This window comes from Rousettus aegyptiacus, unplaced genomic scaffold (assembly GCF_014176215.1).
Source record: "Rousettus aegyptiacus isolate mRouAeg1 unplaced genomic scaffold, mRouAeg1.p scaffold_m13_p_12, whole genome shotgun sequence".
Taxonomy (NCBI): Eukaryota; Metazoa; Chordata; class Mammalia; order Chiroptera; family Pteropodidae; genus Rousettus; species Rousettus aegyptiacus.
The window spans coordinates 11,622,356-11,646,468 of NW_023416287.1; the positions used below are offsets into that span (position 1 = coordinate 11,622,356).

Below are 24,113 nucleotides of genomic sequence, written 5' to 3' on the forward strand. Positions count from 1 at the left end.
ATCCACCAACCCCTCTCCTTGATGCTGTCTTGTCTGTATCTCTAGCCCTGTCTTCAAATCCTTCCCCATTATCTAACCAACAAGGGTTGGTCACCGAGAATAGAACCCTTTGCTTCTTTTTTTTTTTGCTCTTTCAGACACCTCTTCCCCCTCCCCATTACCTCATCACCCAAGGGCCCAGGCACGAACCCACATGAAGGGCTCAATAAATACTTCTTAATTAATGCATTAAAATCCTTAATTTTTCCTTGGCCTCTAGCTCAAGTCTCAGTTTTAAATGTTTTCATCGTAAGAGTTATTTATTTTTCCTGGGAACCGAAGGTCATATCTGTTCAAACGAAACCTCAGTAGCCCTCATGTGCACCTACTATGTGTGTGGGGGAGGGGTATGGTGCTCATTGCTCTGGAACTCACAACATGACAGATATATAGCTGTCTTCAACCTCAGCTGGTGCCTTTGTGTCAAGGCTGTGATGACCGCAAGCCCAGTGTGCCTGGGACAACCCTGGTTCCTGCTAGGTACAATTATTAAGGGCCTCCCTTTCACCCTTGGGTGCCCTGGTTTGAATGATAAGCTCTCCAGTCACCCTAAACAAAGCCTGAGGATATAACCCCTCATACTGCTCTAAGCACTTTGCAAATACCAATTTATTTAATCTTCCCAACCCTATGAGGTTGGTGCTGTTAGTCTCCCATTTCAAAGATGGGGAAATGGAGGCACAGAGCAGTTATGTAACTCGCTCGAGGTCACACAGTCGGGGAGGAGCAGGGCTAGGATTTGAACCCAGGTCATCTGGTGCCAGAGTTCTCTTGTTCAACCATTACCTCAGCAAGAACTTCTCTAAGAGGCCTACCCTGACCCCATGCTCGGGGCTAGGAGTGTCCAATCCACCAGGGGCCATGGACTTATCCCAGTCATGACTGCTGTGACGTGGTTTTGTGACAGGAAGACAGGAGTCAGAATCTCGGAGACCTCATGCCTGGCACAGGGCTTGGAGCCAAATAAAACCTCTGGAAATGCTATTCCAACCGAGGCGTTGGCCGCCTCCCCGCAGTTTCTTCTTCCAGTCCTTGTGGCAGCCGGGATGCCAGCCCCCAGGAGCAGATGTAGCTGCCTGGAATTCTTTTCCGAGGCTCCTTATCAGTTTCAGAGCAGCCTGGAATGGGGTGCGAGGGGTTAGGGACAGAGGGGGCTGCTCTGGAAAAAGCTGGAATGCCATAGTGGAGCCCCACCTGGGGAGGGGCCGGAGGCGGGGGAGGGTGCTGGGCAGGGAGGGCTCAGCTGTCACATTCCTCAGGCTCACAGAAAGCTCTCCTGGGTGCCTTGTCCTTATTTAGGCAGGAGATGTCTGCTGACTGGGCCTGTGGGATGCCATGGCAGGCTGGCTCACCGGGCGGGGTGGGCTGAGGTTGGGGGATGCACAGCATGTCCCAAGCCAACTCTGTGGGCATTTAGCATGTCAGCTCAGTGCCAGCAGACCCTGAACCCCAGGGTGGGAAGCCCAGCCCCTGGGGAGAAAAATCACTTTCTAAGTGATAATAACAAAAATAGTAGCTACCTTTCATGGGGTACCTACTATGTGCAGGGCGCTGTGCTAGGCTAGTTTGTAAAGCTCCAGGAGGTGAGTTTCTTCTGTTTACTGCTGTACCCTGAGATCTAGCCCAGGACCGAGCTCTCAGTAGGTGCTTAGTAAATGCTTGTCATGATTGAGCAGATATACATTTTACATGCCATAGTTTGCTCTATCCTCACAACAATTCTAGTGGTAGTTAAGTGCTATTATTAACCCATTTTACAGAGAGTGAAACTGAGACTCGCAGATCCATGCCTTGGCAAAGGTCATGTGACTTGGAGGTGGGGGAGCTGGGCTTTGAAACCAGGTCTTCTGACTCCAACGCTAACCAACGCTTCTCTCTTCCTGTTGTGTTTACCACACTGGAATCTCTGGCTTCTGTCGTTTACGGGCTCTGTGAGCTGGATGGGTTACATAGCCTTTTCATCCTTCGTTTCTGCACCTGTAAAAATGGTAATTGATAGTGGTATCTACCTTAGGGAACATTGCAGGACTCACAGACTACTCGGAGGGACATAATGTGACCTGACAGCTACGTGCCGGGGACTGCAAGAGCAGAGAGCTGGCAGTCATGGTACGCTTTCCCCAGCAAGGGTCCAGAAGGATGAAGAAGAGTTCGCCCAATGAAGAAATAAAGGAAGAGGGGGACAAGAGTTCCCAGGAGAGAAAACGGGGGGTGTAAAAGCTCCAGAGGTAGGAACAATAGGCACGCGTGAGGGACAGGAATTTTCTGGCTGTCTGGAGGGCTGAGTTTGGAGTCGGTTGGCAGGAGCTAGAACATGAAAGTCGTATACATGTATCCATGCTACCCTTCAGGCACTGGGAAGGGCACTGTGGAGTCTTAACCAGGCAGTCAAGATCAAATTTACTGGGGGTGGCCTCTGGGGAAGGCTTCCTGGACTATACAGGACATAAGAAGGAAAGCTTACATCCAGGGTTAGGATCCAGCTGGGCATCCCAGTAACGTCATGCCCGTTATTTAAGGTCTGAAACATTCCGGTTCGTACCATTTGGTAACCAGCGGCTTCCCCAAGGCGCCTAAGTGATTCTACCCCATGCCCCGTTACTGTCCTATCCACCGGCCTTTTGCCCAGGTCCTTGTCTTCCCCAGGACCTAGCACCTGAATGGTCAACCACCTGGCACAACAGGGGGACCTCCACATCATTCTCATTCGTTGGTTGCACCCCCATAGCATTGGTTAGATATTTTTTAATATCACCCTGGTCCATCTCAGTCAAGCCTTCCAGCTCCAGAAAGACATTAGAGAACATCAGATAGAGCAGGAACAGCTCAGGGGCCTCATCTGAACTCAGTCCTCATCCTCCGTCTCAGGGGCAGTGTGGCAGGTTAGACTGGAACGCCCCCCAGGGTCCGTCTTGCACGGGCCGATACAGGCGTGGGGACCAGGCCAGGACCTGGGGTCCAGCGCCAACCCTTGCACTTCCTGCCGTGTGGCTGCCCCTAGGTCGTGCTGCCTCTTGGAGTCTGGTTTCTTTGTCTATTTAGTGGATATAATAATACCTACCCCTTAGAGTTTCTGTAAGGAATAAATGAAACCATACCTCGAAAAGTCTTGGCACCAATAGGTGCTAGGTTTTTAAATTTTTATGTTATTTACTTATTCTAGAATAGATATACTATACGCATATTCAGAAGATCTCAAAGGGTTGACAGGTAGGTACCAGGCTGGACTGCAGGGCCCAGTCCTATGTAGGGAGAAGAGGGAGCAGGCCTGAGGTCCCCTCCCTGTTGGCTGGCTGGTTGCCAAAGCACAGGCAGATCTCAATCACATATAATCTTCCGGGTGAGTCCTAGGACCTGATAGACTAGTCTTTCTTTGAGAAACAGTGGCTATCACAGCTGGTAACCACTAGCCTGGGGCCCTCTCAGACAGGCAGGGTGAACGCTGGGACCATAGAACTCAGGGCCTCTCAACGCCCTGCGGAGAAGAAGCTAGGCCATGACCAGTCCCAGCTTCTGGGCCCTTCTGGGCTTGAACTTAAGCAGCACAGCAGACGTGTGGGTCAGCAAAGGCTCTGGGACCAGAAAGACCCGGATTCGTATTCCTGCTGGCTGTGACGCTGAGCCTTGGGCAGATGATTTTCTGAGTCTTCATTTCTTCTCCTGCAAAGTGGGTTGTCTAGAAGATGACGTAGGATCACACACATTGTTTTAGTTCCCTGTTGCTGCTGTAACAGGCTACCTCAAATGGGGGGTGGGGCTTAAAACAACCCACATTTGTTCTCTTCTCATTCTGGAGGCCGGAAGTCTGAAATCAGTTTCACCAAGCTAAAGTCCAGGCGTCGACAAGGCTCGTTCCTTCTGGAGGCTCTGACGGGAGAACCTGATTTTTGGACTTTGCAGCTTCTAAGTGGCCGTCTCCACTCTTCGGCGTGTGACCCCTTCCTCTGCCTTCCCAGTGCAGCGCTCCAGCCTCTGCTTCCATCATCACATCGCCTTCTGTCACCTCTGTGGTCACCTTCCTCTTATAAGGACATTGTGATTATATTTGGGGCCTGCCGATATAATCCAGGGCAAACCCCAAATCTCATGATTCTCAATTCGATCACATCGGCACAGTCTCTTTGACCATATAAAGACACATTCAAAGGTTCAGGGATGAAGACAGAGATATCTTTGGGGCCATTATTTGGCTGACCACATTGGTCGCATTTCTGGCACATACTTAGCACTCAGTAAACAGCAACTCTGTTACTTTGCTTCCCCGTTTCTAGGCTGGGGTGGTAGGGTCACACACTCTGTCATACATGGAGGAGACTTCCTAGCTAATCTGGCACTCTTCTTTAAGAAAGAGGGAAGGGTCACCATAAAACACGATCTGGAAGAGGATTTCAGGCTGGGCTTCTAAGGTGGGGAGGTTCTTTGTAGGGCCTGAGGGAGTGGCACAGCCCCCGAGACTCAGAACCCATGTTCTGCCCCCTCAAAGTTTAACAGGCTTGCATCGAGCTTACTGTATGCCAGGCCCTGTTTTAAATGCTTTATGTACATTAATTTGCTCTGTAATCCCAACAACCCTATGAGGTAGGGGTCATTCATATCCCCATTTTACAGATGAAAAAAGTCAAAGCACAGAGGAGTTTTGCAAGTCACGCTCATACAACTGTTCCCCTAACCACCTCAAAATAGCAGAATCATAACAGCAATTTTTTTCTTTTTAAATTTCCAAATTTTTGATGACGAAGCCATATTATTTTAAACTATATATTTTATACATTTATGTTTATAATATATAATAGGAAAGTGATAAAATACAAATTATGAACATGTGGCCCACCAGATTGGCTTTCTCCTGCCCTGTAGCCTTCTGTTTGCTCTACTCCCAAGACCTTTCATCTTGTCTTATTTCTCCTACCAGACTTCACGTTCTTCTAGAGCAGGAGCCATGTCTGGCTCAATATTCATTATAATAATAATAGGCAAGTGACTGAACCTCTCTGTGCCTCAGTTTCCTCATCTGTGAAATGGTACCTGCATCAGAGGGCAATATGAACCCTGAGGTTGTTTCCTGTTATTTGTTGTTGTTGTTGTTTTTTCTTATTAGAACCGGTGTTCATAGATTTAAATATAATAAGTAAAAAAATAAAACTCTTGGAAGAAAATATAGGAGGAGTAAATCTATATGACCTTGGGTTAGGAAAAGCCTTCTTAGCTATGACACTAATAGTACAGGCAGTGAAAGAAAAAAATAGATAAATTGGACTTCATTAAACTTAAAAACTTTTATGCTTCAAGGAACACCATCAAGAAAGTGAAATAACTCACAGAATGGGAGAAATGTTTGCAAATAATGTATCTGATAAGGGAGTCCTATCTAGAATATATAAAGTAAGTTTACAACTCAATAATAAAGACAAAAAAAAATTTCAAAATATTCAAAAGATCTGAATAGACATTTCTTTTAAGAAGAAGTGTAAATGGATATTTATTTAGCACATAAAAAGATGTTCAACATAATTAGCCATCTGGGAAATGCAGATCAAAACCATAGTAGGATGGCATCTCACAAATTGCTAGTATGACTAAAATTAGAAAGATTGGCAATAACGAGTGTTAGCAAGGACGTGGAGAAACTGGAATGTTCACATCTTACCGATGGGACTGTAAAATGGTGCAGCCGCTCTGGAACCAGTTTGGCAGTTTCTCAAAAGGCCACCCATAGAGTTGTCATACGACCCGGCAATTGTGCCTCTAGGTATACCCGAGAGAAATGAAAACATACATCCACACGAAAACTTGTATGTGAAGTATTTACAGTAATGAAAAGGTGGAAACAAACCAAACGCCCATCAACCGATGAACAGGTCGACTGAATACGGTTTATCCACACGATGGACCATTATTTGGCCACAGAAAAGAATGAAGTACTGACACATACTACAATGTGAGTGAACTCTGAAACGATATTTAGATAACACATCCTTCTACAAGAATGTGTATTTACATCTTGATTGGTTGGCAGTCTGTAGAATTTTGGAAGGGAATTGCTGCAAAGCATTGTTATAAAAATAACAAACCTGTAATAATAATGATAGCTAAGATTTGTTATGTGTTTAATTTATGCTAAGCACTTATGTGTTATCTCATTTCAGACTCCTAGTAGTTTCATCAGGTGACTATCATTATCCCCATCTCACAGCTGAGGAAACTAAGGCCAGAGAGCAAAGGTCAGACGCCTAGAATTGGCTGGTGCTACAATCTGGACTTGAGCTTGTGTCCTTAATCCCTCCGGTGAGGGGCCTCCAGGCAGGGGCTTAGTGCACATTTGCCAAATGTATGTAGTCCTGAGGCTGGGGTGGGAAGGAAGGTCCTGTCAGTCAGAACGTTAGGCGGGCAGGGTGCTTTCTCCTCGGGAGTGATCCGGGAAGACAGCTGGACATGCCAGCTGCGGTTCCTCCGCGGGTTCGCTCTGATCCTGATTGTTCTGGAAGAAATGGCTGTGGCCAGCCAGGGCCGGAGTGAGGGGCTATTTCGGGAGAGGGAGGTGCAGTGGCATCTGAGGCATCCCCCACCTCAGGAAGACACTTGGTAGCACTGCCCCAGTCATCCACTTCGGCAGTCTCCAGAGAGGCTGGCAGGGGCCTGAGCTGGGGACTCTGATGATCTGCCTTTGGCCTCCAGATCTACCACGGGCTCCTCGTTCTGAAGGGTGTTTTTTTTGTTGTTTTTTGTTTGTTTGTTTGTTTTAATTTTAAAGTGAGCAAATCAGTGGCATTAAGTATACCCAGGATTTCTCTTTCAGTCTTCTCAAAACAAACCAACCAACCAACCTGTGCTTCTTATTTATTTTAGTAACAAGCACCTCGATAGCACTTCTTGCATCCTGGCCACTCTTCTAAGAGCCGTATGACACGACTGTTCGTTCATTTACTCTTTACACCGTTTCTCCCAGATGGGTGCTGTTTTTATGCCCACTCTACAGATGAAAAGACTGGGGCTCAGGGGACACAGACTTGCCCAAGAATATAAAGAGCAGCGCCACGACCTGCACCCGGGCAACCCGGCCAGAGTCGGCCCCCTCATAGCCACTCCACCACGCGGCTCAGAGGCCTTGTTCCGCACCCCTGGTCATTTGCTGCTTTTCTGAGATGCTGCATTGTTGACTTGGCAAGGCTGCGTCAGGCCTCCGGGTCCTGCCAGCCCCATCCTGGTCCCAGCACACAGAGGACCTGGCCTAGAGTTAGTGGCTTGGGCAGATTCACTCTCTAGCTGTGTGACCTGGAGAAAGCGACTCTACCTCTCTGAGGCCATCATGTGTAAAGGTGGCCCTAGCACAGAGCTGGACACAGAGTGCACAACAAAGAACAGATTAATGTTATTAACAATAGTAGCGGGAGAGGCAGTCATTGAGTGAATGCATTAGAACATCGGTTGGCAAACGTTTTCCATAATGGACCGGACAGTAAACATTTTTGGCCCGTGACAACTATTTAACTCCAGATGATAAGCAAATGGGTGTGGCTATGTTCCAATGGAAACTTTACTTATATGGACACTGAAATTTGAATTTCACATCATTTTTATGTGTCATAAAGTATTATTTTTCTGGTTTGTTTTTAACAGCCATTTACAAATATAAAAACCAGTATTGGCTCACGGGCAGTATGAAAACAGGCAGTGGGCTGGATTTGGCTCGTCACCGTAATTCTCTCCCTGCAAGAGACTCTTGAGCTCTACAGGGATTTTCTGATGCTTGGTTTGTTATTGTATACACAGTGCCGAGAAGAATGCCTGGCACGTGGCAGGTACTCCACGAAGCTGCATGAAATGAGCGAATCCATATGTAGAAGGATCTTGAGCTGGCCTTTAGGGAGGGGAGGTGGAAGGAGGGGAAAGAGTATTCCAGGCAGGGGAACAGCCTGAGCAAAGGCATGGCATCAGGGATAAGTCCAGCGGGTGTCCCCTTTGGCCCAACGAAGCTGTCAGTGCCTGAGGGAGACACCTGGACAGCAAGGCCGGCTATAACCAGGCGTAGGGGCCTAGGGGTGGGGAAATGAAGCAGAGGAGGGGGTGGATGCTCTCAGAAGTGGTTCTGCGGGGATCCTGCCCTGCCCCTATTCCCCAACCGCCAACCTTATTTTTAACCCTGCTGACAAAAGATAATCCGAATGAAATCAAGAAGTGTGACTGATCCCTGCTCCTCCCCCTGCCCCAGTTACTGCTCCTTCCCTCCCTGCTCCCCAGCAGAGTCAGAGACCTCCTAGGAGAGCCTCCCCCAGAGACATCAGTGCAAACAGTGACTGGTCCCAGGAGAAGAAATGGTTCCTGCATTCACCTAGCAGGACCTGGACTTAGGGAGGGATCCTGGTGCTTAGAAACACTCGGGTCTCCTGGGGGTGTTGTGCAGGCTGGGAACAGCCCAAGACAGAGCTGGATGTTCTCTCTATCTGTCCAACACATGCTTCTCAAATGTTAGTGAGCATCTGGAGGGCTTATAAAACACAGATTCCTGGGCTCACCCCCTCCCCCAGAAATTCTGATTCAGTAGGTCCAGGGTGGAGCCTGAGGATCTGTCTTTCCAACCAGCTCACAGGAGATGAGGGGTCTGGGGAGAGGGGCATGGACCACACTCTGAGTGCCACTGAACTAGAAGCAAGAGCCTCCGGGCAACGGCAGTTTGGCCTCCCCTTTGCCCTGTGAGCTGCCAGATAGACCCTATCAAGACTGCTTCAGCCCAGGATCTAGCAAACCCTGAAGGCTGTGCTAAGTTTGGACTTATTCTGAGCCCTATAGGAAGCCTTACAAAGATTTTAAGCAAGAGGCAATGCTATTGGATGTATAAGTTGAACAAGCTCACCACACCACGGTGCCCCTGAGCGTGACTGGTCATAGGGACGAGTCTGGAGGCAGTGATTGGGGTGGAGGCTTTGCAGGAGGAGGGAGAGAAGAATGGAGAGATGGGTAAATTCAAGAGGCGGAGATCACAAGAGACAGGGGTTGGTGATCGAAAGGAGATGAGGAAAGAGGGTGCGGGAGAATACTGGAATTCCTGGCTTGAAGACTGGGGTGCTGGGGAACCAGTCCTGAAATCGGAGGCACTGGTAGGGGGCCGATAAGGGGATCAGTCTGCGAGACCGATGGACATGGGCAGAGGAATTCCTTCCTTGGGCTGTGTGTCCGCCCTGCTCTCAACCCCTGTTCTGGCTCCCCGAAGGGTCCACAGATGAACCCCCAGAATCTTCCAGGGGTCAGCGCGAAGGCTGTCATTCCTGCCTGAGAAGTCCTGCAGCACAGCGTCCTCCCAGGGCACCAGGAAACAAGCCTCACCCAGCTTACATTACCAAAAAAGGACATTTTCTCAGTTTGAAGGTTTGCCCAGCCTATTCCCTCCTCCCCCCACCTGGGGTTTCAGGTTTCCAGGGAAGTGTCTCTGAAAAGTTTAGAACTTTCAATCACACATACCCGTGGACAAGCCGATATGTTCCTGGGGCTACGCCTACACCACACACAGTTCTGATGTCACAAACGTGCCTTCTTCCTCCTTCTCCTCCACCATCGCCCCCATCGTCCCCATCGCTCAGCCCATCCTGGGCGATGCACTTTCATAAGCTGCCTCTCAGTTTTCATAGCTCCTCCAAGAGGGGGAGAATTATGATCCTATAGATGAAGACACTGAGGCACAGAGAGGCCAAGCCACTCAGCCAGGGCCCTGGAGTCCCAGAGAGGTTGACAGGGGGACGAAGTGAGCAAAATGACTCATGCTGGGTCTGATCCGAACTTTATTTAAATTTTGATAATAGTCTCTTCATCAAGGATTTTTTTTTTTTTGGTGTTAATTTAGACTTTTAAAAATATCATATTAAAAGATCGTATTAAAATAAAACCATCATATTTATCTCGAGTACCGAGTTTGCTGGTGTCCCTTTAAATTTCGAGCCTGAGGTGGATGTCTCACTCGCCTCACCCTAGCCCCGGGCTCGGCAGAGCTGGAATTCAGATCCGGGCCTGCTGACTGCAAAGCCATGCTCCTCACTATTCCCCGCGCCGCCTCCTTGTCCATACCTGTGTGCATGTGTGCTCACGTGTGTTCATGAATGTATTCTTTCATTCTGTGAAATGCTCTCTCCTCCAGGAGACGTTATCGTGGCCGTGTGGCAGAGTGGAGAGGGCAGGGGCTTGGGAATCAGACAGTTCTGGGCTAGAACTCCACTACTCACGGCTGGGTGGAAGTATAGCCTACGGTTAAGGGCACAGAGTCAAGATCCCAGAATGCCTTGGTTCGAAATCTCACCCCACCACTTGCCGGCTGTGTAAGTTTGGGTGAGATCCTTAAAACACTCTTGTTCTCTGGATTGCTTCTCTGTAAAGAGGGATGATGGTAATAACATCTGCCACATAGTGTTATCAGGGGGAAATTAAATGAGTTAATTTCTGTAATTTCTGTAAAGCATGTAGTAAATACTTTGCAAGTGTTAACTATTATTTTGCATCCTTGAGCAAGAAACCTGAGACTCAGTGTCCCCACCTGTGAAATAGGGATAGCAAAAACCGTTCCAGGCAGTTTTGAGGGTTGAAAGGGATAATGCAGGTAAAGGGCTTGCTTGGTACGTGACAGGAGCTTAATAAAATTTCCCTCCCTCATTGGGAACCCAGTTCTGTGCTGGGGACGAAGACGGATATGGAGACACAGGCACATCAGCTCCCCAAGGAATTAACTCATCTCCATACGTGAACGCTGATTTGAGCTTTCGGTCCCCCGAGGCCCCGAGCTCCTACCCCCTCTCAGTGCCTTTGCACATGCTCTTCCCTCTACCTGGCTCTCCGTCTCCAACTCACCTCTAATGGGCCTAATTTGTGTGTGTTCAGGTCTCGATTTAAATGTCGCACCCTCAAAGAAACCTTCCCCGACTACCTCACTTCTACCACTGATCTCTGTCAAATCTTTCTGTTTTACATGTCCATTACTTTCTCTCCTCTTGCTTCATGGCACCTCTCACAATCGCGATGCAATACTTACTCTTTAATTGCATTTTATTAAATCATTTTTGTTGCTTGTTTACTACCCATCTCCTCACTTGACAGTGAGGTCAGGGACTGGCTTGTCTTGTCCACAGGGATCTCTGTCCTCAGCTCCTGACCACATGAGGCACATGCCCCAGAGCAGCACTCAAGCACACAGGCTCTGAAGTCATCTTGCCTGGGGTCACACTCTCAGCTTCTGTTCTTAGTGACTCTGTGACCAAGGGCAAGTTACTTAACCTCTCTGTGCCTCAGCTTCCTCTTCTGTAAAATAGGGAAAATAATAACATCGGCTTCCTAAGCCATCGTGATAATTACATGAGATAATCTTCATAATTCCTTTAGAATGGTGCCTGGCCCATCCATTAATGGGGCTGTTAATATTTTAGTAGGTGCTTCTATTAGTCAGGCTAGACTAACAGCTGAAACAAACATCCCCAGAATCTCGGGTACTTAACACAATACATGTTTAAGGCTTAGGCTTAAATGTTCCACATTTACTGTTTAAATTTAATGCTTAAATGTTCCATATTCCAATGTGGGACTGTGGGCGGGGACATCACTCTCTGCAATAATCATTTACGGGTCCAGTTTCCTTCCACTGTATGTCTTAACCCAGAGTCCACAGGGGTTTCTGTGGATGTAATTCAGGGATTCTGTGAACTTAAATGCCGCCTTAGGTTAGATTGCCTGGAAGCTGAGAATGAGATGGAGATTTCTGTGCACACGATTTAATGAGAGAAGACTCGCAGGAGAGGGGAGCGAAAGAAGCAGGGTTGGGTAGGGAAGTATTTGAGCAAGGATGTGGTGGTCTTATCTGGTGTCTGTTTCAGCCTAATCCCACAGGGTCTCTGGAGCCTGACTTGTACCACAGAGTTGGTTCCTCTCGGGGGCAAGAGAGGGTGGGTCAGTGTCATCGGTCATTGGTTGGGCTTCCTGGGTTGAGGCAGGGGTGGGGATTTGACCTCTGGAATGAGGTGGCTTCTTTTGGTTGCAATTCTCTGAGACAGTAATGAGCCAATACGGCACCTAAGGGTGGGTGCATCTGCCTAACAAAGGGATCTGGGCCGTGCATCAAAAGCATCTACAACAGATAGGAAAACTACATTTTTTATTTTTACTAACTTTAAACTGAAATTTAGCATTTTCTTCAATTATAGAAACAGGCAATAAGCTACAGCAGTATTGTCAATATCTGTGACTTTGTCACTGATAGAAATCACATGTATTTTTATGTCATATTACTATTGTTGTAGGTATCCTTGAAATTTCCTTTATGCTTATCTATACTTTAAAATTATAGTAGTTAATAGACCTGCTATTTTGTTTGATGTGTTAATAAAGGACATATTATATTACCAGTTCATTCTTTTAAGTATTATGATAACAGTGCGTCAATATAATTCCATCCGTCTGTAATCCTATGTCTTTTATGCATTTTAAAACATTATTATGAGAAGGGATATATAGGCATCACCAGATGCCAAAGGGGTTTTGTGACACAAAAGAAGCTAAGTACCCTGTTCTGGGGCCTTGGCCTCCTTTGCATTTTACCAGGACCAGGAGAATAAGAAGAAATAGAGGCTCGCAGGGGAGGTTTTTCTGGTCCAGGCCTGGAAATGGCATATATCACATCTTCCCATAATGCATTGACCTGGACTCAGTCACCTGACCACATCTAGCAGGAAGGGAAGCTGGGAAATGTAGTCTATCTGTGTGCCCAGAAAAAAGGAAACAATCTGGGAAATGCACAGCTGTCTGGGCTACAGGGCTCAACAAATATTCATTGACAGCCTGAGTGAATGAATGCTCTGTCCAGGGTGTCTCTTGGTCGATTGGGGAGAAGAGGCAGAGGGCTGGTTCTCTGGAAGGATCCTGAGTCTCTGCCATGTTGTCTCCTTAGGACAAGCCATGCCAAGGCCAAAGCTGAGGCCGCAGAACAGGCTGCCCTGGCCGCCAACCAAGAGTCCAACATTGCCCGCACTTTGGCCAGGGAGCTGGCTCCAGACTTCTACCAGCCAGGTAGGGCCAGCCAAGGAGGGGACAAGCAGGACAAGGTGGGGGAAGGTGACCAGTGGTAGAGTGGTCCCACTCCAGGCTGTCTCTTCTCTCTGAGAAATGAGGCTGACAAGTAAGGTGGGCCTCCCAGTTTTGATACAGAACTTGTACTTGGATAGACTGGAGGGAGTCCCTTGGGATGGGGTATTGCATGAAGGGTTTTAAGGTAAGTGGCATGATTAGGTTTGTTTTCTAAACATTATTCTGGCCGCAGCAAGGAGACCAAGGGTAGACGGCCTAGGTGGAAGAGCTTGGAGCACAGACCCGTGCCTGGAAGGGCAGGTCACTTCTGGTCCCAGCGCTCCCCCTGCTGATCCCAGGAAGAGCTGACACTGGCTGGCCCCCTCTGCCTCTGTCACTGTGACAGGCACGGAACTCTTGCATTTTACATGCATTTTTTTCCCCTACTCAATGAATCCTTCTATTAGTATTTATGAAATAGGTATGATCAGCCCCATTTTTCAGATGAGGGAATGGAAAGAGACCAGTGGCACCGTGAGGACCGTGAGGTCTGGAGCCAGACTCCCCGGGTGCTAGTCCTGGCTCTGCCCTTTGTCAGTGGGGCGACTTGGGGTAAACCTCCCATTCTTCATCTGTAAAATGGAGGTTAATCGCATGGACCTTTCGGGATATTAACACTATTAAATGAGTTGATATTTGGAAACTGCTTAGAACAGTGTTTCGCACATTGTAGATGGCTGAGTAAATAAATGGGTGGCTGAGAAAAAAAAAAAAAAAAAAAAAAGGAGGCTCAGTAAGGTCAAGCAGCTTGCCCATGATCACCCGGGAGCGGACCCCGGGTTCTGACCCACCTCCCGGTGTTGTGCGTGGCAGGTCCGGAATACCAGAAGCGCCGGCTGCTCCAGGAGATCCTGGAGAACTCGGAGAGCCTGCTGGCGCCCCCCGACCGCGGCCCCGGCGCCGCCGGCCTCCCGCAGCTGCCCCGTGAGAGCCCGCAGCTGCACGAGCGCGAGACCCCGCGGCCCGAGGGGGGCGCCCGGTCGCCGGCCGGGACGCCCCCGCAGCCCAAGCGGCCGCGCCCGGGGACGACCAAGGACGGCCTGCTGAGCCCGGGCGCCTGGAACGGCGAGCCCGGCCCCGAGGGCAGCCGGCCGGCCACGCCGTCCGAGGGCCGCCGCAGCCCGGCGCGTCCACCCACCGAGCACATGGCCATCGAGGCGCTGCAGGCGCCGCCCGCGCCGCCGCAGGAGCCCGAGGTGGCGCTGTACCGGGGCTACCACAGCTACGCCGTGCGCACCGGGCCGCCCGCGCCGCCGCCCCTCGAAGATGAGCCCGAGCCCGAGGTCTCCGGATCCGACTCCGCGCCGCCGTCTCCGGCCACCGCCCCGCTGGAGCCGCCCACGCTGCACGTCCCCGAGCCCGCGCCGGAGACTCCCGCCAAGCTGGAGCCCAAGCCCATCATCCCCAAGGCCGAGCCCAAGGCCAAGGCCCGTAAGACTGAGGCCCGAGGGCTGACCAAGGGCGGGGCCAAGAGGAAGGGTCGCAAGGAGGCAGCGCTGGTGGCCGAGGCTGACGTGGAGGTGGAGGAGGTGAGGCTGTGGGCACAAGCAGGTGGCCGAGGTCGGGTTACCTATGGGTGGTTGGGCTCCAGGCGGGATTCCTGCGTGTGTGATTTTGGGGGTAGGGTGATGGCACTTCTGGGAACCCCAGCAGAGATGTGGGTTGGGTCAAGTGTAGCCTGATCCCCTGGTGACTTGGGAGCATAAATTACAGCGCAGAGTCCTCCACTGTGGCGCAGGAGGCCTGACTTTGTACCTGCTTGCTTTCCGGTCAGCAGGGGTCAGTTATTGGAGAAGGAGGTGTCTGGGAGCCCTCAGCACCCAGGGGCGGGGTGCATGGGTGCACCAGCTGGGCCAGGGGATTCGGCCTGGGCACCAGTAGCATCTGCTACAAGGTGCAGCAGGGAGGGCTTCCTGGGAGTGGAGGAAAGGCCCAGCGGGGCTTGGATCCTGGACCTCTGAGCTCCTTATAGGAGGCTGGGAGCCAGGAACCGCAGCAACAAAGCATGAAGCTAGGCTCTGAGGGACTGACGAATGGGACCCCAGAGGAATTAGTGGGAAGGCGAGTGCCTGGGTTCCAGGCCTCACACAGCCCACTGTGTGCTTTGGGACACGTCCTTGCCCTCTCTGGACCCTGAGCTGTTTGGTTTATTGTTTCCAAGAATCCTTCCAGCTGGACACTGTGGTGAGCAAAATAGGGGGATTCTCTTAGGGAGGTCCTTCCAGAAGTTCCTGCTCCTCTGTTCGGCCTGTTGTGATCTGGGTGAGTTTGGGGGTGGTTCAGAGGTTGTGGGGACTCAGGCAGCCTCTCTCCACTGCTCCCAGGTCCCCAACACCATCCTCATCTGCATGGTGATCCTGCTTAACATTGGCCTGGCCATCCTCTTTGTTCACCTCCTGACCTGACCCTCGTCTACCAGGTGCGACTGGGAGGTGGGGGTGGGAGCCTGTAGAGTTCTGGGCACCTGGGTGATGGGAGGAAGGGCCCGCTGCCTCCCGGACCCTGGTCCTGTGGTTAATCGAGGCCCATCCCCAGCAGAGGGAGGGATCTAGATTTGATAGGTCATACCCTTCCCCCACACACCCCTCTTATTAGATCAACACTTGAGGAGCACCTGCTCTTTCAGGTAAGCCCTGGGGGCTTTGCTCACTCATTCATTCACTTATTCATTCATTTGACCAACAGTTACTGGACAGCTGCTCTGCTGGGATAAAGCAGGGACTCACCCCTGCCCTTAAAAATGGGGCGAGCACAAGGAGAAGAAACCCTCAACTTACCTGTAAAAGTCTTGCAGCTCAAATGTCAAGCAAAACAATTCTTGCCTCCCTCCCCACAGGCCCTCCGAGCTGAGTTCACCTGAGATGACCCTCTTCCCTCTGCCCACACTTTCTCTCTTGCCCCTCAGCCCCTACCCCCTCCCTCAGTCCTCTCTTCCTGAATTAGTTCCATCACCTGGTTTTCTCTCTAAGGGGGAGCTGGGTGGGGATTCTGGTTAAGGTCCCTTGAAAGAGGTGAAGCGGGTTGAGTTGAAGGAAAGTGGCCCTCACTGGTCTCAGAGTGAAGTATCTACAAGACAAATAAAATCTTTCCCCTGCTAGAACCAGCCTTTACACAGCAGATCCTGTGCTCGGGGATGCTAACAGTCTCTGCCTCTTGCCCACACTGCCCCCCCCCGCCCCCCGCAACTAAAGCCTCCATCTCTTGATCCTAGTTTAGTGTGGGCTGGAGGATCTAACTCAGTCCCAGAGGAGACAGAATCCCTGTGCTGTCACTGTATAAATAGCCAATGACAGTATTAGTCTGGTAGGCGATGCCCTGGGTGAGTGGTGCGCTCTGCCAGGTCTGTTTCATAGGGGATCTGGGAATGATCACTCCAGGGACTGAAGACTTAGTGACCTGAAGAGGGAAGGAGGTGAGCCAGCTGACAGTGGGAGAGGAGGAAGGCGGGGAACAGTGAGCCAGGCAAAGGGAACAGCACTTGCAAATAAGCAGAGGCAACATCCAGAGGTAAAATAAAGCGGGTCGCTTGTGAGGGCGCGCGTTTGATCCCACCGAGTCAGAGCTGCGGGGCAAAGCTACGTTGGGGGCTCAGAGAAGATCAGGTCTGAGGTTTGAACCCGGCCCAGCATCCATGCACCCTCTGTCTCTCTTGACCTTGACCCTCTTGCTCTCTCTTGCAGAGCCAGGAGTTCCTGCCGAGGATGAGAAGATCCATCTCTCCACAGTGCCAGGCAGGGTGGCCATGGAGCACTGGCCTCTGGACCTGGAGCCCGGGTTCCAGCTCACGTACACACTGCAAACTTTTAAGGCCTCCTGTGGTGCTGTGCTGCGCGGTGGAGGTTCCCAGAGGAATAGAATGTGCTGGAAACCCTCCTCGAGCTCTCCACCTGGGGCAGGGAAAACCCCGATCTGCTCCTGTCCCCTTCCTTATCCACTCCCTCTCCTGCCTCTAGGTCACCCCCTCCCCGGGCTTGTGTGTGTGTTGGGAGAAGTCACCAAACCAGAATATTAATATTAAATCCCAGGCCCCTTCCTGCTACCTCTCCCCTGCTTTATTTTAACCTCCGGCTGCTGGGCTGAGGCCTCCCAAGCAAGCAAAGGGAGTAACCGATCCCTGTGCTGAGCAATGAGGGAGATGCTCTCAGACAGAGCCGAGGCCCTTCCTTTCCCGGTCTTGACCCAGCACACACTCTGTCCCCTGCTTACAGCTGTTCTGAATGACGGTAGAGGAAACGGACATGCTCGGTTTGGGTATGCTCCCACTGGTCCAGTTAGCTTCCCTTCTGGACCAATAGAAGAGAGGGAGATGCTAGGGACTGTGGTCTTTGGCTGGGAAGCCACTGACTAGGTGGCCAGGAGGTAGGGTGCGAAGAAAGGCTAACGGGCACATAGGATTGGCCCCCTGTTTATTGTGTGTGCCTGAACCTGAGGCTGGCATTGCATTTAGGGCCTCTGGCATTCTCAGCATGCTGAGGGGTCACCCTGCAGGAGTCCTGGGACCGGTAAGATAAAGCTCCTGGGATGCCCCATGAGCTGGTTCGTCCACCTCCCCGACCAGGGCGCACCACAGGCTCAGGGAAGCGTGAGCATGGGAGCGCTTGCAAGACCAGGCGGATTTCCCTGGGCCCAGATGGATGTTCAGGCTGGTGCTAAGGACAGGCTGCTTGTCACCAAGCATTTCCCAGGGAGAGAGGAGCAAGTCGGGGGCTCCCGCCCGGCACAGTGTGTGTAATAATAAGCCCCTTGGCTTGTGTGGCAGAAGAGGGTGTTTGCATGTAGCTCATTACAGAAGCTCAGTACCACACTGGGACTCTGGGCCCTTGTCCCCACTGGGGGTGGGTAGAGACTGAGGGCTGGTGGCCCCCTGCCCCTGGGAGGATGGAGGGGACGGGTTTTCAGGCCCCTTCAAGCCCGGGGAAGGATGTGGCGATGGCAAACAGGCAGAGCTGGAGGGGGAGCTACTCTACTGCCTTCTTTCTGTGGACCTGGGGGCTCCTCTTGGCTGGCTGGAATCCTGGACTGCATTTCTGCAAAGAGAAGCCTGCAGACTCTCACATCCTCCACTGGCCAAGGCCCATGGCTCTGCATCTGTTTGGGCTTTTCTGGACTCCTAGGGGATTTTTTTTTTGGGGGGGGGTGGTTGGGGTGCTGCTCAGGGCCGATGGGTTCCAGGTTTCTTGGTCTGGCCCAGGGGAGAGCTCCCAGGCCTGGTTTGGGGCGAGGGTTCAGGATGCTGCAGTCTGTGCAATAATAAATCTGCATCTGCTCACAGGCTCTGGTGGGGCTGCAGTGTCTGCTTGTGGGCCCAGGACGAGGGACTGGCTGAGGGAGGGTGAGAGAGGCTGGGGGCCTCTGGGTCGTGCTGGTCCAGGCCCCATCTCTCTCTCGTAGTTCCCATAATGCCTTGTGAGGGGCAGCTCTAAGACCACAGACTTTCTAGGGCAGACCCTGAATCTCTAGAGCTGACTTTCAGAAGCTTGCTTAAGTAACATATGGTAGAAGAAACAGCCTGCCCTCTGAGGTCGGGTCTTCCTGGCTGCAATCCTGCTTATCCATTTTACTTCTCTGAGCCTCAGTTTCTTCACCTACAAAACGGGGAAGATAATAATACCTCCTGGGTTTGTAGTGAGGATTACATTAAACACCGAAGCTTATGTAAAGCCCAGCTGCAGAAAGCACTTGAGAAATGGAGACCTGTATCGTTATTGCGCTTACACTACAGTACTGTGAGTAATCTTGCATTTTGATCGAAGATCCCAGAAGCCCCAAGGGAGTGGAAATGATTCAGGCCCCATGCAAATAGTCACGGAATCTCCCAGTCGGCGGGGGACCCAGAGCTTGTCTTCATACTCTGCAGAGGCTCAGAGTGGAGAAGAGACTTGCCCAAGGTCACACAAGTCAGTGGCAGGACAGCAGTCGTTCTGACACGTGAATAAACACTTTCCGTTAAGTTTCTTCCAAAGGTGCAGCCCTGGCGAGACGGTTGGGGGGGAGGGTTCCCGCCCATCTGTAGGCTCGGGTTCAGGCAGGTCCGGGATGATGTGGTGATCCGGTGTCCTGGTTCTCTCCCCAGTGCTACTGCTGATTTGCTGCATGTCAGTCATTGCCTCTGTCTGTGCCTCAGTTTCCTCTTCTGCCGAGGAGACCACAATCTCTGCCCATTGCTGCTTTCACAGGCAGTGCAGTCGTGAGAATCAAATGAGGTGTATGATGGGTGGTAAGGAGTTTTTCAAAACCCCGGAATAATCCAGGGATGCCCAGGAAGAAGGATGGGCTTGGAGGGAGCCCAAGGGTCGGGGGTGGGAGTGGGAATGAAGAGGGAGTCGTTTTAGTCTGTAGAGGCTTCGATAAAACTCACTGAGGAAGGGGGTGGGCAACCAGCCATGTGGCCGGTGTGCAGACTGACTGGCTCTGTGTGTGTGTGTGTGTGTGTGTGTGTGTGTGTATAAGACAGGAGTGAGGGGTGGGGGGCAGCGGGCTAGCTGTATTAGAATTGCCTGGGATGGCTTGAAAGGGAGGCTCATTCCTGAGCCCTAGTTGGAACCTGGGCGTCAGGTGACATTGATCAGAGGCAGGTGCCCTTCTAGTGGCCCAGGTGCAGTGCAGCCTGGCTGGCGCCTCCTCTAGTATCAGCCACCTGCGGCTCTAGGCAGTATGTCCCGTCCTCGAGCACGGGGAAACTTAAAACCACCTTTGGGATATTTCCGGGGCCTGTGGTCACCAACAACTGTCTTGGGGTCTCAGCAGGACTCTCCCAAGGCAGAGAAATATTGGGGACCCAGGAGCTGTGGGATTCAGATTTGGGATTCGTGGCTAGAAGGGAATTTTCACAATCTCTGTGGGACCCACAGAGGATCCAGCTGTGCTGGGAGAGATGCTCAGGATGCTTTTGGCTGCATGTAACAAAAAACCAGCCAGATGACACCCTTTGGAGGCCTCAAGCCTGAAAAAGTTATATGGAACACTCTCTAATATGTCAGTCAAAATAAAAAACGGTACCTAAACTGTACAACACAAAATTTGCACGTATGCTGAAATTAAAATAAACTTAATTTTTTTCTTTGTGCAAAATTCTGACGGTGTCCACAGAAGCCAAGCTTCTTCTCCCTTCCCCCAGCTCTCTGCCTCTGTCTTGCTGGTCTACCAAGAGAAGAGCGACTGCACATTCAGTGGAGTCAGGTGGCTGTGGGTCAGGCACTGCGCTACGTTGTAGCAGAACAGTGGTGTGGTTTGGTGCAATAGCTCTGAAATCAGGTCCGTGGTTACAATCCTGTCTCTGTCCCTTCACATCTCAAACCTTCTTGGCTTCCTTTCCTGGGACGATGAATAACATCGTTTGACCCTAAAGTCTAATTTGGCTCCTAACCATTCTGTTAGGCCTGCTACACTGCACTGCAGTTCTCAATTTTGACCACCAGATGGCGATACTGCCACACCAGTGACCTTTTAATTGGCTCAAGAGAAAGCTGCTTCTATTAAAAAAAATTCATCACCATCACTGTTCTCTGATTCACTACAATAATAACAGTTACTATAAATTAAGCACTTACTATGTGTCAGGCCCCGCAGTTAGCACTTTACTCGCATTATTTCATGTGCTCCCCACAACAGCTCTGTGATTTGAAACATGCCTGCGTTTTACAGATAAGAAGCTAAGATTCAGAATTAGGTCTCTCCGCCTTCAAAGCCCCTATCTTCAACGGAAGGCACGAACGAGATGCTTGAAGGCTGCATTTTCCAGGAAAACTTGTTTTGTATTGGCCAGCACGGTGCTTTAAAACACATCGAACTTAAATACTTTTTGGCAAGGCGGGCTCTCTCCACTTGACCACAATCCTCATCGCTACTGTCTAGGAGGAAGACAGAAGAAGTTGGAGGGGAGAGGCCATCTAGCACTCTTCAGATTGGAATGAAAAAATGACCCCCCTAAAAGTACAGCCTTGTGTGATTTCAAGATATAGCAGACAAAGAGGAAACGTGAAAGGTACCAGAGAAAGGGGAGAATGCAAGCAACGTACCAAGAAGTGGGACTCAGAGGGACGTTAGACTCTCCAACAGCAATGCTGGTGACCAGAAGGCGATGAAGCAAAGCTGTGAGAATTTGCAGAGGAAGTTACTTCTAACTTAGGTGCCTTCACCCATTAAAACAGCCGACCAAGTGTGAGGGGAGAGTAAAAACATTTGTAGAACTGCAGATTCATTTCTTAGAAAGCTACTGCCAGATGTGCTCCACCACAACAAGGAAGCAAAACAAGAAAGAGGGCTGGATGGGATCCAGGAAGGAGAGGACCCCGCAGCAGAGCAGAGCAAAGGGATTTGCTAAGTAACATTAAAAGGAGCGGATCGGAACATTGAGTATCTGACTATCTGCAGATCGAGTTCCTGGTTCTGTGAGATTTGGGGAAGAATGAGTGATGGGAGAAAATGAAGCACATGGAGCACAAAAACCAAAACCAGAATTTATTCAAGGGCGAAATATAAAGAATACAGGTCGGTCCATCAGTCATACCATAATAATGGTTTATACCATAATAATGATGTAAACATGGATTATTGATTCGGCCACACTTATTATGGAGCTTCACTGGGAGGACAGGAAGGAGAGGCAAAGACGGAGGTGTACGAGCATGAACTCCTCTGTTTTCCTCAAAAGGAAGTGAAAAAATTCCTCAAATTGATGTGTCAGAAATGTGTGACCTAGAACCACATTCTCAGCAGCGATGCCAGCAGCCAGGGTCTGGAGCAGCCTGGCCCTAATATTTGCGGGTTGAGTCGAAGACAAGAGAGACCCCTGCCCGGAGCCCACCACCCTTCTCTCCCGTCCTCCGGCATCCTCTGCAGTGGAGGGGGGAGGGGGGTTGGGGGGGGAGCTTGCATGCACATTTGTGTCCAGACCACTTAGTTCGCATGTGCGGCTCTGTCTACCTCCCTCCCCCATCGACGACACCCTCGGCCACCTCTCAGGAGTAGGAGTGCAGACTCCAGCAGCCAGGAAAACCGGCCACAGGCCCACGTAGGCCCTGAAAATGCAATGTGGTTCAGAAAGGTGGAGCGCTCCAGGTGGCACGTCTCTTTGGCTCCACGAACCCCTCATCCTGTAGGGAAGGCAGCAGCTGGAGAGGGATCCTCAAAAGGCCGATGCCAGCCACGCTCGCTCGGTGTCCTAGCCTAAGGCAGCACTATTCTGAAGCCACCGGAAGCCAAAGCTTCCGATACGTGTGGTTCTCAACTGGGGGTGGTTTTGCCTTCCAGGGGTCACATGGCAATGTCTGGGGGAGGGGGATGCTATTGCCATCTAGTGGGCAGAGGCCGGCGATGCCACTCAACATCCTGCAATGCACAGGACCCCGCCTCTCCCTGCCCTCCTCCCTCCGCCACCAAAAAATTATCCAGCCCAAAATGTCCATAGCGCCAAGGCTGAGGAACCCCGTGGTTCACGCGTGAGTACGGAGGCTAGCAGACTCGGGGGGGGGGGGGGGCGGGCCCCGGCTCTGCCACTGACTTGTCCTGGGATCAATTATTCCATCTCTCTGCACCTCAGTGTTCTCACCGGTAAAATGGGGCCACTGACAACTACTTCGCAGGGTTGTCGTGATAATTAAAATGGACTTGGTATGTAAAATGCTTGGCACATAGTAGGCCCTCAGTAAGTGCTGTAGGTCTTCCTTAGATGGGAGATGAAAGGTGCACATAAATAATATTTAAAATGGGTAAGTCAAGAAATAGCAGTAGGTGTTCGTTAAATAACAGAGAGCAGCTAACCGGGTCGTGGTCGCCGTCAGGAGCTGGGAGGCGTGGAGAGCAAGGGACAGCCCCGCGTCGTTAGAAGCCGCATAATGCAGTCTGACTTCTGAAGTGCGTGCACGTCGTACTGAAGTTTCGAAATTGAAATCAAGGACCTTGAAAATGAACATCCTCCCTCCCGTGTGGATGCTAATTGGCGTTATAAGACAGCATGAAATTACTGCGTCTGTGTCCCACAGTCGCGACTTGACGCTGCTGAGCCCTGCCGGGCCCTGCGTGCTCCAAGCGCCATGGGTCCTGCCCCCCTTTCCGCGTCCCCCCGAGCCCTAGCTAATTCTGAGGGAATATGAGTGAGCTCGGATGGGCGCCAGAACAAGATACCACGGACGGGGCTTAACCCACGGAAATCGATTGTCTCACGGTTCTGGGGGGCGCATGTCCAAGATCAAGGTGTCGCCACCTTCTGGTGAGAACTCAGGTTGCAGACGGCTGCGGCCTTCTCATTGTGTCCCCATTTGGGGTCAGAAAGAGAGAGAAGAGGAGAGAGGAGAGGGGAAGGGAAGGGAGGGGAGGGGAGGAGAGGGGAGGGGACCCTGTCTGGTGTCTCTTATAAGAGCACCAATGCCACCTGAGGGCCCCACTGTCATGACCTCGTCTAAACCTAATCACATCCCAAAGCCCCACCTCCAAATACCAGCTGGGGATTAGGCTTCGATATGTGAATTTTGAGGGGACACGGTTTAGGCCATAGCTGAGAGTAGCAGCCAGATCACAGCTGGCCTCTGTCCCTTCGCTCCTGACCAGAACTTCTTCACTGGTTTTTCGCTGCTTCTCAGCGGCCGTTGTCTGCCCTGTGCTCCGGCTGGCTCCTTCCTGTCCCTGGAAGGCAGCAGTGGATCCACAGCACAGTAGGGCAGAGTGAGCAGGAAATGAAGTTTTAAGGTTATTGTGTTGAGCCGCCGAGATGTCAGGAGTTGTTGCTGTGACTGTGGCAAAACCTACCACGTCCTGACTAGTCCACGATACAAGAAACTTCACCTTCTGGTGTGGAGATTAAATAACAACAAGATAATAATAGTGATAATTACTGTGTGAAGAACTCGATGTGTTAACTCGTTACAACAGCCCTTTGAAAAGGAGGCTGTTACTCTCTCCAAGTTCCATATGCGGAGACAGAGAAGGTAAGAAACTTGCCCAAGGTCCTACAACATGTGGGCAGCAGAGTCGATGTTCTCTCA

The 24,113-nt window shown here is 51.0% G+C and overlaps 1 protein-coding gene across 3 annotated transcripts in view; it reads left to right on the forward strand.

The window, feature by feature from the left end:
- JPH2 (junctophilin 2) overlaps positions 1 to 18,405 on the forward strand; it is a 58,486-nt gene extending 40,081 nt beyond the window's left edge. Inside the window, exons 3-6 of one of the 3 annotated variants that reach the window (XM_016152431.2) lie at positions 12,956 to 13,074; positions 13,945 to 14,660; positions 15,456 to 15,550; positions 16,812 to 16,947. In XM_016152431.2, coding sequence (XP_016007917.2) covers positions 12,956 to 13,074; positions 13,945 to 14,660; positions 15,456 to 15,536 — 916 coding nt within the window. In that variant the 3' untranslated portion in view covers positions 15,537 to 15,550; positions 16,812 to 16,947. Of the gene's footprint in view, positions 1 to 12,955; positions 13,075 to 13,944; positions 14,661 to 15,455; positions 15,551 to 16,811 lie in introns of those variants that run through there. The other 2 variants (XM_036229374.1, XM_036229375.1) reach the window with 2 other exon arrangements.
- Positions 18,406 to 24,113: the final 5,708 nt, after the last annotated feature.